At 38.8% G+C, this 19,762-nt stretch overlaps 1 protein-coding gene across 7 annotated transcripts in view; it reads right to left on the bottom strand.

Moving 5' to 3' along the window:
* Heph (hephaestin) overlaps positions 1–19,762 on the bottom strand; it is a 108,481-nt gene that overhangs the window by 87,189 nt on the left and 1,530 nt on the right. For 2 of the 7 annotated variants that reach the window (XM_052170430.1, XM_052170436.1), the window contains exons 1-4: positions 11,654–11,879; positions 8,530–8,729; positions 5,368–5,568; positions 2,895–3,139 (exon numbers count right to left, since the gene is read on the bottom strand). In XM_052170430.1, the coding sequence (XP_052026390.1) occupies positions 2,895–3,139; positions 5,368–5,534 (412 nt within the window). In that variant the 5' untranslated portion in view covers positions 5,535–5,568; positions 8,530–8,729; positions 11,654–11,879. Of the gene's footprint in view, positions 1–2,894; positions 3,140–5,367; positions 5,572–8,529; positions 8,730–9,006; positions 9,105–11,653; positions 11,880–12,546; positions 12,694–19,762 lie in introns of those variants that run through there. The other 5 variants (XM_052170432.1, XM_052170433.1, XM_052170434.1 and 2 more) reach the window with 5 other exon arrangements.

The raw sequence follows: 19,762 nt of genomic DNA, 5'->3' as shown, positions 1-19,762 counted from the left end.
GTCTCTATATTGATGGTCACATACTACTGAAGAGCCTTCTTTGTGGGCATGAGAAAGCAGTTGCATGCATGAATTCATAGTGGCAGAAACCACATGCATAAGATCCACAAAAGATCAAACCAGGCAAAATGCAAGCATTTTGGAGTGGGGGATAATCATGAAGTTCTACTCTTAGTTGAAGAGCTACTGGCAAATGATGCCTTCTGGGAAAGCAGAGCCTATTTTCTTTAGAACGTAGCCACTGAGGGGTTACTGATGCTCCAGTTAATGGCCCTCCATCCATGCACATACTGGCAGCACTAAGTGGAGTAGTGAGCTGACTTTAAGAAAAAGAGTGCATGACATTGGGAAGAAAGAATAGCAATGTGAGGCTAGGGGAGTACTGGAGGAGAGGGGATGGGTAATGAGAGATGAATTTGATAATTTACTTTTTAAAACAAAATTAAGTAAAATTAAAATAACTAAAAGAGTTCTGAAACAGAAATCACTTGGGAGAAGCTACATTCGGAAAAAGTCATGACAGTACAATTTTATTAACACTCAAAAATTGGAGGATCTCCAGTTAAGATACTAGCCTGGGTATATAAGGAGACCCAGCCTGAGGGTATTGGGACTCCTTCCTTTCAAGCACTCACTTTGAAATGCATACAACCAACAATCTGAGAGCTTTAGCTTAAAATCTATTTAATGATAAGTGGGCTTACTTTCTCGTTGTAGAGAAATAAAACAAAGTAATTTTATTTCTTTACATTAAAAATCATCACTTCTAAAAAGTTTGATTTAGTAAAAGGGTTGTATGATAGTTTGATACAGGGAACTCATTATCCTACTGCCTCTTCCTTCTAAGTGCTAAAATCACAGGTACGTATTAGCATAGCAATATTTATTTTGTTATGATTTTCAAAGTGTTAGCTACAACATATATGTTACCCTAGCATGCCATAGAACACCAAAGCCTATTCATCCTGTGACATTGAATTTTGAGTATTCTCTCCCCACACTTATCCTTTCTTTGTCCCACCCTCTGATAACTGTTATTCTCGATGTCTATGATAATAACTATTTTAGATTCCATACACAATGAAATTGTATGGCATTTCATTATATATGAATGCAATATATATCAATACATTATATTATATTAATGCATATGTATGCATCAATGCATATATGCATATTTTAATGCAATATATATTGTAGTTCTGGGGATGGGATGCAGCAGAGCCTTGCAAATCTATCCCCTTCATCCTTTGTCTAATACACCATTTTCTTTTTCTATTTATCTGTATATGGACATTTAAGATGATTATATAACATGTCTATTATAGTGCTATAATAATCATGGGAGTATATGTCTCTTCAACATGTTAATATCATTTTCTTTGGATATATACCTAGTAATGGGATTTCTGGGAAGTAACATAGTTCTAGTTTTAGGAACTGCATATTGTTACCTGACAGCTATACTAATTTACCTTCTTTTCAACAGTATAAAATGGTTCCTTTTCTTTGCATCTTTATCTCAAACAAAAGCTTCTGACTTCCCAATTTAATTCTCTCACTAACTGCACTATTTGTTTTAGGCCATTGTGCCTTAAATGTTAGGAGATGCTAAAGAAAAAACTGAGTACCCTCTTTGAAAAATTAGACCTTCTGGAAGGCCATGGATTCAGAATAGCATTCCATTACTTTCACAGAACTTTTCTCTCAAAAGCATATTCAACTATTCCATAGAACAGGGATTCAAATAGTTCCTTGTAATTATAATAAAATGGAACAGTGTTTTCATATTCATCATATAGAATCTGTAGCAAAGAGACATGCATTATCTTGTCCAAATTCCACAATGGGTGTAAACAGCACTGATATTAGTACACAGCCATGTTTACTCTGAATAAAATTTTGTTATGGTAAATCAGTAAGTAAGAAAAACTTATATAGTTTGACCAGATGCACAGGATGTGTGCTTTACCACACATAGATGAGAGGTTGGTTCATAAGCAGGAAGTGCACCAAGATATATGCTTGCCCCTGATTGGATGAATGCAGGAAGTACATAGCCTTGTGGGTTAAGTCTTTATAAGCCTCTGACTAATGTAATTTGGGTAAATACACTAGGAATCCCAGGTAATAACCTGTCCAATCTTCATGGTCCTGGATAGTATTTAATAACAGAGTTGGTAAAGAAAGAAAAGGAAAGGAAAAGACAGGACAGGACGGGACGGGACGGGAAGGGAAGGGAAGGGAAGGGGAGGGGAGGGGAGGGGAGGGGAGGGGAGGGGAGAGGAGGGGAGGGGAGGGGAAGGGAGGGGAAGGGAGGGGAAGGGAGGGGAAGGGAGGGGAAGGGAGGGGAAGGGAGGGGAAGGGAGGGGAAGGGAGGGGAAGGGAGGGGAAGGGAGGGGAAGGGAGGGGAAGGGAGGGGAAGGGAGGGGAAGGGAAGGGAGGGGAAGGGAGGGGAAGGGAGGGGAAGGGAAGGGAAGGGAGGGGAAGGGAGGGGAAGGGAGGGGAGGGGAAGGGAGGGGAGGGGAAGGGAGGGGAAGGGAAGGAAGGGGAGGGGAGGGGAGGGGAGGGGAAGGGAAGGGAAGGAAAGGGAAGGAAAGGGAAGGGGAAGGAAGGGAAAGGAAGGGAAAGGAAGGGAAAGGAAGGGAAAGGAAGGGAAAGGAAAGGAAAAGAGCTATTTTGGACTGGGTATGATAATATCCAAGCACTCAGGAGACCGAGGAAGGAGAATCATGAGTTCTAAACTATCCTCAAGCACAGAACAAGATTCTTTTCAAAAGATCAAGAAAATAGAGAAAGGGTAACTCTTGGTCCAAGCTCTTCTTTCTCAGATAGTGGTAAAGTAAAAGTGATACTTTATAGAAATAGAAGAAAGAAAAGGTAGGTTGCTTTACCTTCTGAGTCCTTCTCATAAAAAACACCATGAGGGTGAATGGTGTAAGGTCGGCTGGCAAAATTCTTCAGGTGGATCAAGATGACATCCCCCACCTCAGCCTGTAACAGTGGTCCTAGGAAGCCCAACCAGGCAGGCTTGGCTATTTCATCAGTGTATGTGCCATCACTGTATTCCTTATAGACAGTCTTCTTGTAACTACTCCCTATCCTGCTTTTGCCAGATTTAAGGAAGCTGGAGGCCACTCTGAGAAAATACAAGATAGAATTACAACTTTTCTACCATCTTCAAACAACTAGAAGTTTCTTCCCCAGAGAATGCTAACAAAAGAAAAAAGGAATTAGATTGCCCTTGTAAAAATATGTGAAGTAGAAAGTTAAGGCATACAAAGTTTCTGAAATATGATCAACTCTTAACATTCAAAGAGTCACTCTTATATAGTGCAAACAAATATACAGTGACAAAGAGATAACCAGCTGTATAACAACTGTCTTTAAACAGCCAACTCCTTATTCATTCAACCATTAGCCTCATGCTACTATAGAGAGAGAGCAAAGAATCATGGTGGTCATGACCACAGGCTTTGGAGCCAGGCCATATCACAGTAAATATCATCTGCTCCATTTTTCAGATTTTTGAAACATTGGACAAGCTGCTTTAACTTCTATGTACATAATTTTACCATCTTTCAAATGAAGGTAACCACAAGATCTGACTCACAAAGTAATTATGGTTACAAAAAGAATGTTATATTCTAGGTCTTGGGTATTAAAGTGCATGGTTAACATGCATAAGGCTTTGAGTTTGATTCTTATAATCATGAGAAAGATAAAGTAAACTAAAACCTTAGAAATCTTTAGGATAGCATCTGGAAAATTATCAAGTTCAATGCTATTACTTGAAATAATTAAGGTGAGTGATTATTTTTTTACTCTTTTGGAGCAAGTTTAATAGAAGAGTTCTGACTTCAAAGCTGGATGAATAGTGCATATCAAAAGACAGCTTATGCTAATCATACTTCTCAGTATTAAAAAAAAACTTGCCTACAATATATGAGGTTGTAAGATTTATACCAGGACTATGAAAACAGAAAAAGAAAAACAAAGTGAGTAGTACTTTAAGATGGAATACTTTGGGCTTTGGGGAAATAAATGAACCACCATTGCAAAAGATACTATAATACATTCATTCATTTTCTTTTAACTTTTGGTGAAATACTAACCAGTTTTTAAGATCAAGAAATCTTAAACATTCCCACTGTTAGGCAGGCTGAAGCAGAAGGATTTTTATGAGTTCAAACATAGCAAAAAGTACATGGTGAGTTCCAGAATAGCCTGTCCAATAGGATAAATAAGATGTTGTCTCTGAAAGTAAGAAAGGGAGAGAAGAAGAAGAAGAAGAAGAAGAAGAAGAAGAAGAAGAAGAAGAAGAAGAAGAAGAAGAAGAAGAAGAAGAAGAAGAAGAAGAAGAAGAAGAAGAAAGAAGGAGGGAGGGAGGAGGGAGGGAGGGAGGGAGGGAAGAAGGAAAGAAGGAAGGAAGGGAGGAAGGGAGGGAGGGGGAGGGTGGGAGGGAGGGAAGGAAGGAAGGAAGGGAAAGAAAGTAAGGGAGAGAGAGAGAGAGAGGATGAGAGGGGAAAGAGAGAAATGGAAGAAGAGGGGGACAGAGGATCAGAAGATAGAGTGGAAATAAAGAAGAGAATAGAAGAAAGGTAACTTTAATGTGAGGGATACAATGGTTAAAACCAGAATTAAGTACACATCCACTTCACAGATATTCAAATCCCCACAACCCATTTCTTTCACTTACTAGCTACAGGATTTGGATGAGTCACTTGACTTTCATGAGCCTGTTCCCTCATTTATGAAATCAAGACGCCCTATGTCTACATTTGCTCAGTGGTAGCATGTGCAAGATCCTAGGTTCTATACTCATATCACAATATTGATGATACTCAGACTTCCTAAATATTTTTCAGGAATTGAATGGCATATTTGTAGATATATATTATAGCATCTCTCCTAGAGCTCTTGTCTACAAGCTATCTGTTACTGTCATTTCTTTACTTGTAAGACTTTTTCATATATCTAGATTTAAGGTAGTTCTACCAGGGTGCAAAAGCATAATTTCACTATACATATCTTATAAACATTTCATACATTTCATTAAAAAATGAAATCAAACAGCTGTTGATAGATAGGCATTATGAATCCCATCTTAGATGCTAAGAAACAAACTTATCAATAGGAATCTAAAAATGCTAAGATACTTCATTGCTGAAAAATAAACTTGAGATGGGATGTTGGATCATGAGTCAACTTTGTTTCCAAGAAATCTGTTGTTACATGTGCGGTCCAAATAGTCTAGAAGATGGGTGCTATGATACTAGAAGAAAGAATCCCCAGAAGACTAGCTCTTAAACTGCAAGGATGTCCTCTTTCTTCTCTACCTCTAATAATACATGAGATGAAACCTACGTGTCATTGTTCAGAGTCTGATTTGTGATGACATTTCTTCCTTTGGGAGCATAGTTCCACTGCATATCCTGGATGCCCAGGTAGTAGTTTCGAATGGCCCCATCAGTTGGTAGAAACCACAAGGAGTGCATCAACAGTAAAGCCCAAAGAAGATGACCTGCCTTCATGGCCCACAGTACTTTGAGAAACAGGGAATGGAATCTGCTGGTTTGAAGGGGGGAAAAAGATAAAAAAGAGAACAAAGAAATTTTGCATGTGTCGGGAAAACTGTAGAGGCAAGTAACAGAGAAAATGGCTGAAAAAGCAAAACCCAATTAACCCAATATTTTTGGTTGTTGTTGTTCTGTTTTTAAACCTCTCTAGATTCCTTTCAGTCCAACAAATACACAGTGGCCTCTATATATAAGTTGTTAGAGAACAAAGTTAAAAATTCACCCATACTAATCATGTATTGCTTCCTTCAGAAGAGAAACTTGAATTCTGTTCTTTCAGCAGTATGGAAGAAAGAATGTACTCTGACCCTCAAACCAGGAAACAGCCATCAGAATCATGACTATACTGACTGATTTGGTATCTTAATGAAGTCAGTAGTTCTTCCTTTGTCTATTTTCCCTTAAGCAAAAAATGACTCATAGCTGCTACTTCCCATAATCGATAAATCATATTTAGAAACATGTGAGACAACATCAAAAGACATTTGCTGGAATATTCATAAACCCAAAATGAAAACTTCTAAAATGTCAATCAATATTGAAATGGTTGAGTAAATTGCATTTTATTTACACAATGGAATTCAGAATGGCAGTAATAATGAACAAGCTAAGACTATACACAACACAATGAGCAGATTGATAAATGCAACTCTAAAGAAAAACATAAAAGCATACATATGATTTCATTCACGTAAAGGGCAAATTACAGAAAACAAATCTGTTCTACAAGAATTAAGGAGACAAGTGAAAACACAGCTCAGTTGTATATACTATACACCGTTCCTAGGTCCAATCCCTAACATCATTAAAAAAATGAAGGTAATGTTCACTGTTGAGGCAAAGAGCAGTGACTGGGAAGGGTCATGTTTTGTTCCTTTATCTGTATTCTATTTATTTGAATGTGTTCAGTTTCTGAATATATGCTGAGCAATACAGGAGTCACAGACATTTTGTATGTTTCATTTTTTTACTTTAACATGATAAAAAAAAAGATAGAGCAAAAAGAAGTGAAAGTATGTGAGGGAAATTGTTTGAACATCTTAGATTCTCTGCTGGTTCCCAATTCTGTATATAAAATTACTTCACCAGTTCCATCCTGACTTACTGCCTATGCAGCTTTCTAGCCTCTTATTTCAGTGTCTTAAGCAAGGTTATAATTCTTGAACCTGGGCAGAAGGCACTAATTCATACCATGCACAGTGACCAAACCCAGAAACATAAACATACATTCATATGTGCACATATGCATTTACTTAAAGACACAAATGCACATATTTACATCCACGTGCAGCCATATTGTCATCATAGAGACACGATCACCTTTGGAATAACAACAACAATAAATATTTATTTATTGTGTCTACGTTGTGATCATTCTAACCATATAACACAAGTTAAAATTTTAAAGCCTTACAGCCATCCTGTGAAGTAGATGCCATTATTTCCCATGGTATAGTGGAGGAATTAGAAAACAGAGACATAAAGCCACTTGCCCAAGACCATCTTAGTTAACAGAAGTTAGAGCTGGAATGTAATTCCAGGAAAGATGGTTCTAGCACCTGAGATGAGGGCACAAAAATGCATTTGCACACTCACCTGTACATGTTGAGGAACTCTGCATGTACTCATGGATATAGCTATAGCAAGAAAAACTGCATGCATTCTAAACTATGCAATTGTATGGGGCTATGTTTGCTTTAGAAACAGAGAGATAATCATACAAGGAGATAAGCATGATAATGATAATAACTATGTTCCAGTGAGATATGACTAAAGGCAAAGCACTATGTTCAGTGCATTAGACAACCTGTTTCATTAAATATTCAACTCGAAGCATAAATAATAGGGACTATTACCCCAAACTAGAAATTTAGTCTCTACTGGGTGTGGTAGTGAATGACTAATTTCAGTACTCAGGAGGTTGAAACAAAAGGATTGAGGTGAGAGGTTTATATATTCAAGCCCATCCTGGGCTACATAAGGAAAAGAAACTATTTAAAATTAATTAATTATTTAATTAATCCAAGCCCTACTACCACAAAATATTTGTTTAAAAAAAGCACAGATTTTCGTGTGGATAAGAAGGACACATGCATTTACCCTAAGTAAGCCCAGATACTTACTCTGATTAAAATCAAACTAAAAGACTTTTTAAATGAACTCTCAGGCTTTTCCATACACAGTAATCGTGTAAGTATTAATCACCAGTCTCCATATTATGTCTGGCAGAAAGCCCTAGGTGTAAGGACAGGCATGTCTTTGAGGGTGGGAGAGCAGCTTCTTACAGAAACCTGTCTGCCCCACTGATTGGTTATAGAAGCTGGTTATTATTTAGCAGCTATGTAAAACTCACCTGCAACATAAGTTTAGTATCAGCCTTGAAGGAATAAATCAGGAAAAACAAAAAGAGCCCTAGTGATACCACCGTTTGGAGCACAGGAGACAGTTCCTATTGGCTTGCTTGCTTTTCCTTCTTTCTCCTAGCTACAGCTTGCTAATGTATCTTGCAGTCTCCTAAGAAATTGCACTCTCTCAGGAAATTGCCTTCATTTACTACATTGTACTATAAAATCCTTGAAAGTGGATGTCACAGAATACAGGTGTCCATGTAGCTATTAGCAGATGCAGCGCAGACGGCCTAGTAGGCAGGCCATAGCAGCTACTGTTAAAGTGAAAGAAATGACTAGGGAGGCCTGTACCACCTGTTAGCTCCAGACTAGCTCCTAGCACTAGTGTGAATAGTGACTTCAGGTACTTTTTGTTTTTACCTTAATGAGCCCCAGTTTCTTATCTATAAAACAATGAGACATACAGAGCCAAGCTACACAGCACTGACATGTAAAAGCTATGGAAATTTTATAATCTAACAGAAAACACATGTGTACAACTGAAAAATTTGGTATTTAAAAAGTTCTCAGGATCACTTCTCTCACATGATGCTAATACTCACATTTACCGGGGAAACACAGGTACAGTCACATGTAACTACACACAATACTGTGCCTGGAAACACATTTATCCATTCCTTAGGACCCTCAACCTGGAAGGAGTAACCTTCGTTCAGTGGACTTCTGCGTGTACACTGGACTTCGTTCAAACTTCCTTCTTAAAGAAGTACCAGCAAGGCAGCTATGCCTTCAGCTTATTTACCTAGAGAGAAAACAATTCCAGGTAAGAGGTCCATTACCACAATCTTACGTGATAATTTTAGAAATGTCTGGAGAGACTTAGTACAGACCATTAGCGTAGACTGAACAAACATTCAAAGCTGGAAATGGTGACTAATGTTCCAAAAGTCTGGAGAGTATAGAACGTAACAGTTTTACTTTACAATGTACTTTTCATCTGCAACATTATTTATCATAGTCATATAAGATGGATTTCATTTCCATGTTTTACATGAAGGGCAGAGGCTTTGGACTCACACCTCTTAAAGGAAGCCTTGATCCACCAGAATCCTCATCTTTAACACTATTTGTGGTCTCATAGAGTTATTGTGAAGATTAAATGAACAACAATCTATACCTGCATAAAACACAAATAAAATTGCATATGTATATAAGCTAGTTATGAAAAGTAACAGTGGCTATTATTATTAATATTGAGCAAATAGATTTGAACATCAAGCCAACCACCATCACAAACTTGGTTTTGTTTGCTTCTCTTTCTCTCTTTCTCTCTCTCTTCTTTCTTTCTGTTCCTAGCAATCAAATCTAAGCAGTAGTACAAGTAAAGAAAGTACTGATAGCTCAAAACTCAACACTTTATGATAGTGTTAGACATGTATGTGTTCTAATGTTCTGATACCAGGTAACACATTCAAATTACAGAAGCACTTTTACATTGGCATAAAATGTACACATTTCAGGCTGACATTCTGTTCATGAAAGAAACTTGATTTAATGTAATCCAGTCTTTTGGCAGTTATGATGACACATACCTATAATTGTAGTACTCATGCAGGTAAAGGTTGAGGCAGGAAGACCAAGAACTTAAAAACCAATCTGGACTATATGGTTAAGTTCCAATTTAACCTTCTCTCTCTCTCTCTCTCTCTCTCTCTCTCTCTCTCTCTCTCTCTCTCTCTCTCTCTCTCTCTCTCTCCATTTCTCTCTCTCTCTCCATATATTTGTGTGTGTGTGTATTAAAGAAACCAGAATTTAGAGTCAGATAAACTTACTTGTGAATACTGTGTTTAAATAGATAAATATACACAGTATCAGAAAATTACTACAAATCTTGAAAGTAGTAGTGTTTCTTCCTTTAAATTACTGACTTCCTATCTTTCTGCCTTGAGACTGAAGTTGTCATTGATGTTGTTTACTTTGGTTTTTATCATACACTTTAAGGACAGAGGAAAGGAAAAACCCATAAACGTCCTTTAGAACCACTTGAACATTTCATGAAAATGTGGAAAGTATCCAAGCACCAATGAGAAGAGAGAGAGAGAGAGAGAGAGAGAGAGAGAGAGAGAGAGAGAGAGAGAGAGAGAGAGAGAGAGAGAGAGAGAATACACTTCTGGCTTAACTGTTCATTTGTTATATGACACTAAGCAAATTATATAGCTTCCTGAGAGTAATCTCATTTTTTAAATAGTGAAAATCTATACTTTGGGCCTCTCAATGGTCTATGAAGACCGAATGAGATGGAAGATATGAAATCCTTGGGTAAATTGCTCATGTTTCTTGGTGGTGGGCCTGCAGAGGAAAACTGGACTGGTGTGGGAAAAGGAAAACAAAAAACAAGATCAGTAAGGTGAACGTGAGTGCTGGGTAAAAGCAAAAGGGAAATGTTTTGCAGTAAAATGGACGAGCCGTTGAGAGGAAGAACCAGTTCAGCTGCTACTTGGAATTGTCTATCACTTAATTCATGGGCACCGATTTCTTGTTTCAACCTGAGGAAAAAGTCAAACCTCTCCTTCCTTGCAATTACTTTCTAGGCTGACTATGGTACTCTGACCCAATCCTTATGAATCATGGAAATTTGCATGAAGGTTTTCTCTAGAATTTGCAAGTCACTCCTTTAATGTGATGATGCTTTTTTTCCTCTCCCATTAGTCTTGTGTTAATTAACTAGACTGCCTTTACACAGCTCATTGTAGACAGAAAAATCACTAAAATGAATAGGAATTTGGAGCTATCTCAAGTGAGCAAGCCCTGCCTCCAGCCTCTCAGTTTGGCTCCTTGCTTTCTGAACTCTTTGTCACTCTGTTGATAGAAAACAAATTGACATTAATGACCTTCATTCAAATTCCATCTCACCTGTAGGAGGGGTCAGTAAATTATTTTCACTTCTGTGAGCCTCTGCTTTTTCATCCTCAAAACGGGGATTCTGATCATTTCACAGGACTGTTTTGATACTCAAACAAATCACAAATATCCAAGGCGATATACAAATTGTTTGCTTAGTGTACAGCAGACACCCAGTAATGAGAAACTGAATACTCTATATCCTTCATATCTGTAAAACGTTTAGAAACTACTTTTTATTTGTGTGTATGGTTGTGATATACTTAGAAAACTGATACCTTGGTGGTGAAATGGTTGGTTCAAAATCATGCAGCCAACAAGGCCAGAATTTGAATCCATGCTTAATAAAGGTTTTGCTCATTAAACACTAAATACACTTAAAATAATTCATATTTTAGTGTGACTCAATTAGCACTTACTCAATCTGTGCCTACCTTGTGTGAAAAAGTATGAAACCTAACAGAGTTGTATTAAAGGGCTTGTGATTCCTGTTCAAGGAATTTATAGCTACATAATCTCAACAAAACTTCCCAACCTAGGAGCCAGAAAACGAACGGGCTGTTTAGACAGCAAAATGAACTATTCTCTATTATAAAGGACTGTCCCAGAAAACAGTGGGGCCAATGTGATTCGGGCCATTTTGGCTAGAGGAACAAAAGGAAGGCAGTCTATTGTCTCCTGTTACCCTGAGCACCTAAGTAAACTTCCTCCAACTCTGCAGTTCACCTACTTTTTCTCCCAGTGACCCGGGACTTTTCTAAACCCAACTGAGTAAGCACTGTGGATAGGAAGGCGAATGAGGTTGTTTCAAAAGAGAAAGCTTACCTTGTTAAAGAAAACCCTTCCTTCCTTTCTTTTTCTTCCTTCCAAATTCATGTCAGCGGCCCATCAATGCTGAACTGCAGACCCCAGCCTGAGCCTGCCAGACCTGTTTACTTAGTAAACACGGTTACAAAGCTCTTCCCAAGAATTAAATCTAGGGCTCCTGTCTGGCGGGGATTACTGGGGTGAGTGAAAGGGGGAGGGGACAGTGCTGGGTGCCCTCTTTTCCACAAACTAAACTACTGGAATGTCCTGTTCCCGCCGGTTTGGTACAAAACCCGGGGTGGTTCTTTAACAATATCCGGGTGTTTTCCAAATCCTGGTGAGGATCTCCGGAGGAATTACAAGGAGGTGGTCTGTTTATGTTGCTTGCTAGTTGGCTTTGCTGAGCTGGGATGAAATGCATCTTTGGTGTGGCCAGCCAAAGCCCACAGGCAAATTCCAACTGCCTGGATTAAGAAATAGGAGGACCAGGTGTATAACTCGGTGGTAGAAATGCTGATAATGACAGTGACAATAGTAATGCCACAAAGATCTGTTAAAATTTAAACTTTACTCTGGGTTTTTTTTTTTTTTAAGCCAACATGATTTCTGTCCCTTCTGCTAAGAAAAGGCAGTGAAAAGTCACTAAGTAGAGCCTACTTCCCAGCTCTTCTGGCTTTGGCAATAATTCCCTGGCTGCATTTGGCCTAGGGCAATGCTTCACTGTGCTCCTTTCCATTTGTATGACGAGGGTCTTAAGGTAGATAACGAACCCATTTGTCTTTGTAAAAATCCCTCATCTATGATTCTATGAAGTCGCATTTTAAGTAATAAGAGCAGCTGAGAGAGAAATGTAAGGAAGGAATGAGCGAAGACGAAGCTACGCCCTGTTGAGAGGGGCAGTTTCTACTCACCAGATTCCCCAAACTCAGGAAGCATACAGGAAAGATGACAATCTACTATCTGGTGTCCTTACTTTGCGTTGAGGAGATCTCCACTGAGAGCGGACTGTCTTCTTCACTCCAGCTCAACACACTTCCTTTGTCCCGAACCTGAAGCGCCTGGAGTAGGGGCCAAGAAAGAGGACTTTCATAAGACAGAAAGTCCCACTGAGCTGGTAGGGCAAAGTCTGAATCATAAACAACTAGAGGTTTTAAGGATAGTCAGCCTCTGAGGAGCTGCCCTGCAAATTGCAGCATAGGCCAAGTGAAGCAGAAGCACCGTAAAGAGAAGGGAGGAGCTACCCGCCTCAGCTACCTCAGAAACATGCAGTACTTAAGAGACAGCTGGATTGGTTCACAGCAGCACCTAGGATTACCTGCCTAACACTCATGTGGACCTTGAAGCTGGAGGGAGAAGGTGGTGACCAAACCCATTAACCTGAGATCCAAGTCCAGGCTGGAAGGCATTTATGACAGGGAAGGAGGGAGGGGAAGGGATAAGGCCTGGGCTCTGACTCACGAAACACAACAAGAAGCAGGTCATTATAGATGCTCTTAAGTCAACACAGTAAAGACTACAGAAGGCAAGCGAGACAAGATTTCCGGGCTTATAATATTTATTCACAAATTTCTCTGAGAGTGTAAGTGGTTAACACCTCTCACCCAAATCCTGCATGTTTCTGGTACTTTTCTCTTGGGAGTCACTTGCAACATATTTTTAGCAGCTGCCTATAGACCATAGTTTGGCAAGCTTGAATGTAAGGAGTTACTTAATATATATTTTATTTTTTAGAATAGATAGTTTTTCTGTAGTATAACTTTTCAAATTATAGTATAGCTTATAAGATCTTTCTTATTTCAACAGTAAAATTTATAAAATAAAAGCAACAGACAGAATTTGAGGTATGAGCTATAGAACTTTGTGTGTGTGTGTGTGTGTGTGTGTGTGTGTGTGTGTGTGTGTGTGGTTTGCGAGCCTTAATATTTGAAATACATTGCAATGAGTATGGAATCTTTGTCTGGTGTCCATGATTGAAATCACAGTTTTGCCATTTCAAGATAATGAAAGCTTGGAAAAATATCCTTCCAAATATAAGTCTCACCCTTTGTGAAACAGTGTTTTATAGGAATATTGTAAGAGGTAAAATAAACTTATATGTGTGACCATGGTGAGTGGCATATAGTAAACTGACAGAAATAAATGCTTGCCTTAATTTTTAATAAAGATATAAAATTAGAGCTGTTGATGTACCTTAGTGGGTAAAGTATTTAAAAATGCACAAAGCCCTGTGACCAATCTTCAGCACCATAGAAAACTTAGCAAGCTAGACTATGTCTGAAATACCACAGGACACAGACAAAGGAAGATCAGAAGTTCAAGGGCATCTTTAGCTTCATATTGCGTTTGACAGCAGCATAGGATACATGTGACTAAGTAATAAATTAATTAATACAAATAGTATGGATTTATGGCAAATTCTGGTGGTTTGAGTGAGAATGACCACCATGGGCTTATGTATTTAAATGCTTGGTCACAAGTTAGTGGACTGTTTGGGAATGATTATGATATGTGTGTGGCCTTGTTGGAAATGGTATGTCTCTAGGGGTGGGCTTTGTTGTTTGAAAAGTCCATGCCTGGCCCAGTGTATGTGTCTCTTTTTCTGTCTCTGTCTCTCTGTCTTTCTCTCTTTGTCTATGTCTCCCCTTCCTCCATTTCTCCATCCTTCCCTCCCTCCCTCCCTGCCACTTGTGGATCAAGATATAAAGCTCCAAACTACTGCTCTAGTGCCATTCCTGTTTGCTCCCTATCATGATGATCATGGACTGATCCTCTGAAGCTGTACACAAGCCCTCAATTAAATGTTTTCTTATATTAGTTTCCTTGGTCATGGTGTCAGTTCACAGCAATAGAAAAGTAACTATGACACAGAGAAAAAAAAGCATGCTTCAACAATTCTGGCTTTACATTTGGGTTATGCTTCTGAAGAGCCCACAGTGAAACTTGTTATTTTACCTCTGGGAAATCTTTATCGGTGGCATTTAGAAGATATCTAGGTTTCCACATTTTTAAAGATAATTGTATGAATTTATTTTCATTTTATTTGTTCTTTGAGGAATTTTGTACAATATACTGTAATCATATTCATCCCCTTCCCTTATTCCTCCCAGATCCATACATTCTTCCCAACTCACTCAACTCTATCTTTTTGGTTATTTTTAAGCCCAATAAGTCCTATTTGTGCTGCCCAGACATGCACTGCCATACATGCACCAGGGCTGCACTTATAAAGAAATCCAACTCTCTCTTAGCAGCTATCAATTGGCAAATACTCTTTAGGTAAGGGCGAAACTTCACACTCCCTTTTCCATCTGAAATTTTGTGTCTTGATGTTGTGCAGGCCTTGTACAAGCTGTCTTGACTAATGTGAATTCATTTGTGTAATTGTCTTGCAGTGTCTAGGAAACACTTTTTTTTCTTGTAATCATCATCCAAGTCTGATTCTCTGGCCCTATTCTACAATAACTCCTGAGCTTTGGGAGTAGAGGATGTTACATAAATGCTCTGCTTAAGAATAAGCATTCCACAATGTTTTTTTCAGCACCTTGACATGCTGTGGGTTTCTGTATTAGTCACTGTCTATTTCAAATAGAAGCTTTGATGAAGGTTGAGATATAATAATCCATGGGTATAATGGTAAGTCATTACAAGTTAGTATAATACTATGTGCATTTAGCTGAGTAATAGAAGTAGGTTTCCATTGGGCCTATGACTGGTCTAGCCGTAGTACTCAGGCCCCAAAATTATGCCAAAATTTTGTTTTATATTGCAGAATTGGATTTAAATAAAATCAGAAAGTAGATGGTTGTTCCCTTGACATTAGTTCTACTTTTGCACTAGTTGGTATGTCTTGCCAGGGTGGTCATTGTTTTAACTGGCAGGGTTCATATATGGGTAAGATTGATAATATTGTTTGTCCTCTGTAGGTTTCCATATTTTAAAATTAACTTTGACAACACAATACTTTCACAGGATTATAGTAAACATCCCCTATCTATCAAAAATAAAAGTCAAGTTGCTCTAGGTAATTTGGGAAGGAACAGAGTTGATAGGCATAGTTAAAGACATAACAGAATAATACAAATTGAAGAAAAGAAACTACCTCAAGATTACCATAAAAGAAGCCATTTAATTAAAAAAGACTGGAAGCCCTTCCCCACATGGGCTTTATATAATATATAGGATATGCTCAAGAATACTCTATGAAGCTGGGGTGGTGCATGCCTTTAATCCCAGCACTTGGGAGGCAGAGGCAGGGGCATTTCTAAGTTTGAGGCCAGCCTGGTCTACAGACTGATTTCTAGGACAGCCAGGGCTACACAGAGAAACCCTGTCCAGAAAAACAAAAACAAAAAAAGAATACCCTGTGAGTGTGTGTGTGTGTGTGTGTGTGTGTGTAACAGAATGTTGCTGTGAAAGGGGCTTTTAGTCCATAGAATTTTGAATGTTTCCCTCTCCTACTCCCATTGTTAGTACTTTTCTTTAATAAACTTTCTATGTTTCTATTTTTAATCATATGTGCCTGCTGTAATTATTTGCTATTAAAAAAACATGAATAGGGCTTTCAGGTGTGTCATTAAGTTGGTAATGTGTGCTCTCTCCATTTTCTTTTTGGAGGCACTCAGGGCTATGAGTTTTCCTCACCCAGGAGGAGTAGAAGGCAGGAAATCATCAAACTCAGGGCCGAAATCAATCAAGTAGAAACAAAGAGAACCATACAAAAAATCAACAAAACTAGGAGCTGGTTCTTTGAGAAAATCAACAAGATAGATAAACCCTTAGCCAGACTGACCAAAGGGCACAGAGAAAGTATCCAAATTAACAAACTTAGAAATGAAAAGGGAGACATAACAACGGAAACTGAGGAAATCCAAAAAATCATCAGATCCTACTACAAGAGCCTGTACTCAACACAACTGGAGAATCTGGAGGAAATGGACAATTTCCTTGACAGATACCAAATACCAAAATTAAATCAGGACCAACTAGACCATCTAAACAGTCCCATAAAGCCTAAAGAAATAGAAGGAGTCATAGAAAGTCTTCCAACCAAAAAAAGCACAGGACCAGATGGTTTCAGTGCAGAATTCTACCAGACCTTCAAAGAAGAGTTAACACCAATACTCTTCAAACTATTCCACAAAATAGAAACAGAAGGAACACTACCCAATTCCTTCTACGAAGCCACAATTACGCTGATACCAAAGCCACACAAAGATCCAACAAAGAAAGAGAACTTCAGACCAATTTCCCTTATGAACATCGATGCAAAAATACTCAACAAAATTCTTGCCAACCGAATCCAAGAACACATCAAAACGATCATCCACCATGATCAAGTAGGCTTTATCCCGGGAATGCAGGGTTGGTTCAATATACGGAAATCCATCAATACAATCCACTACATAAACAAACTCAAAGAACAAAATCATATGGTCATTTCATTGGATGCTGAAAAAGCATTTGACAAAATTCAGCATCCTTTCATGCTCAAAGTCTTGGAGAGAACAGGAATTCAAGGCCCATACCTAAACATAGTAAAAGCAATATACAGCAAACCGGTAGCCAGCATCAAACTAAACGGAGAGAAACTTGAAGCAATCCCACTGAAATCAGGGACCAGACAAGGCTGCCCCCTTTCTCCTTATCTTTTCAATATTGTACTTGAGGTACTAGCTCGGGCAATTTGACAACATAAGGAGGTCAAAGGGATACAAATTGGAAAGGAGGAAGTCAAACTATCATTATTTGCAGACGACATGATCGTCTACCTAAGTGACCCAAAGAACTCCACTAGAGAGCTCCTACAGCTGATAAACAACTTCAGCAAAGTGGCAGGTTACAAAATCAACTCAAGCAAATCAGTGGCCTTCCTATACTCAAAGGATAAGCAGGCTGAGAAAGAAATTAGGGAAATGACCCCCTTCACAATAGCCACAAACAGTATAAAGTATCTTGGGGTGACTCTTACCAAACATGCGAAAGATCTGTATGGCAAGAACTTCAAGACTCTGAAGAAGGAAATGGAAGAAGACCTCAAAAAATGGGAAAACCTCCCATGCTCATGGATCGGTAGAATCAATATAGTTAAAATGGCCATTTTGCCTAAAGCACTATACAGATTCAATGCAATACCCATCAAAATCCCAACTCAATTCTTCACAGAGTTAGAAAGAGCAATTATCAAATTCATCTGGAACAACAAAAAACCCAGGAAAGCTAAAACTATTCTCAGCAACAAAAGAAAATCTGGGGGAATCAGTATCCCTGACCTCAAGCAATACTACAGAGCAATAGTGTTAAAAACTGCATGGTATTGGTACAGTGACAGGCAGGAGGATCAATGGAACAGGATTGAAGATCCAGAAATGAACCCACACACCTATGGCCACTTGATCCTCGACAAAGAGGCTGAAAACATCCAATGGAAAAAAGATAGCCTTTTCAACAAATGGTGCTGGTTCAACTGGAGGTCAGCATGCAGAAGAATGCGAATTGATCCATCCTTGTCTCCTTGTACTAAGCTCAAATCCAAATGGATCAAGGACCTCCACATAAAGCCAGACACTCTGAAGCTAATAGAAAAGAAACTGGGGAAGACCCTTGAGGACATCGGTACAGGGAGAAAGTTTCTGAACAGAACACCAATAGCGTATGCTCTAAGAGCAAGAATTGACAAATGGGACCTCATAAGGTTACAGAGTTTCTGTAAGGCAAAGGACACCGTCAAGAGGACAGATCGGCAACCAACAAATTGGGAAAAGATCTTCACCAATCCTACATCAGATAGAGGGCTAATATCCAATATATATAAAGAACTCAAGAAGTTAGACTCCAGAAAACCGAACAACCCTATTAAAAAATGGGGTACAGAGTTAAACAAAGAATTCTCACCTGAAGAACTTCGGATGGCGGAGAAGCATCTTAAAAAATGCTCCACTTCATTAGTCATTAGGGAAATGCAAATCAAAACAACCCTAAGATTTCATCTTACACCAGTCAGAATGGCTAAGATTAAAAATTCAGGAGACAGCAGGTGTTGGAGAGGGTGCGGAGAAAGAGGAACACTCCTCCACTGCTGGTGGGGTTGCAAATTGGTACAACCACTCTGGAAAGCAGTCTGGCGGTTCCTCCGAAAACTGGGCACCTCACTTCCAGAAGATCCTGCTATACCACTCCTGGGCATATACCCAGAGGATTCCCCACCATGTAATAAGGATACATGCTCTACTATGTTCATAGCAGCCCTATTTATAATTGCCAGATGCTGGAAAGAACCCAGGTATCCCTCAACAGAAGAGTGGATACAAAAAATGTGGTATATCTACACAATGGAGTACTATTCAGCCATTAGAAACAATGAATTCATGAAATTCTTAGGCAAATGGATGGAGCTAGAGAACATCATACTAAGTGAGGTAACCCAGACTCAAAAGGTGAATCATGGTATGCACTCACTAATAAGTGGTTATTAACCTAGAAAACTGGAATACCCAAAACATAATCCACACATCAAATGAGATACAAGAAGAAAGCAGGAGTGGTCCCTGGTTCTGGAAAGACTCAGTGAAACAGTATTTGGCAAAACCAGAACGGGGAACTGGGAAGGGGTGGGAGGGAGGACAGGGGAAGAGAAGGGGGCTTACGGGACTTTCGGGGAGTGGGGGGGGGCTAGAAAAGGGGAAATCATTTGAAATGTAAATAAATTATATCAAATAAAAAAAAAAGACAAAAAAAAAAAAAAAGATTTCTGATGACTAGGCAGTGACATGAAAGTATAGGGAGCTGCTGTCAAGTCTGTAGCACTTACAACTGGAAGGAGGCAATAGGGAAGCAAAATAAATTCGGCTTTAACAAGTACCCCAGAAGGAATATTCATGCTTTAGATAATGTCTTTATGTAATACTTTGTGAAGAGACCAACATACTGTTAGGAAGAAGACCTGGTAATTAACCGCTCAATATATTTTGTGGCATTGAAAACAACATGATTATGACCATTAAAACTTCACCTCAGAGAGCCAAATGTTACTTGGCCTTAAAAGCTATGTGTTCAATATTAGGAAGCTCATTGTTCCCTGTTCTATTCATTCAGAATACTTAATGAAGTTTAGTATAAAACAGCATCATT

The sequence above is a fragment of the Apodemus sylvaticus genome, chromosome X (assembly GCF_947179515.1).
Source record: "Apodemus sylvaticus chromosome X, mApoSyl1.1, whole genome shotgun sequence".
Lineage (NCBI taxonomy): Eukaryota > Metazoa > Chordata > Mammalia > Rodentia > Muridae > Apodemus > Apodemus sylvaticus.
The sequence above is the reverse complement of the archived record's forward strand: the minus strand, read 5'-3'. Positions and strand labels throughout refer to the sequence as shown.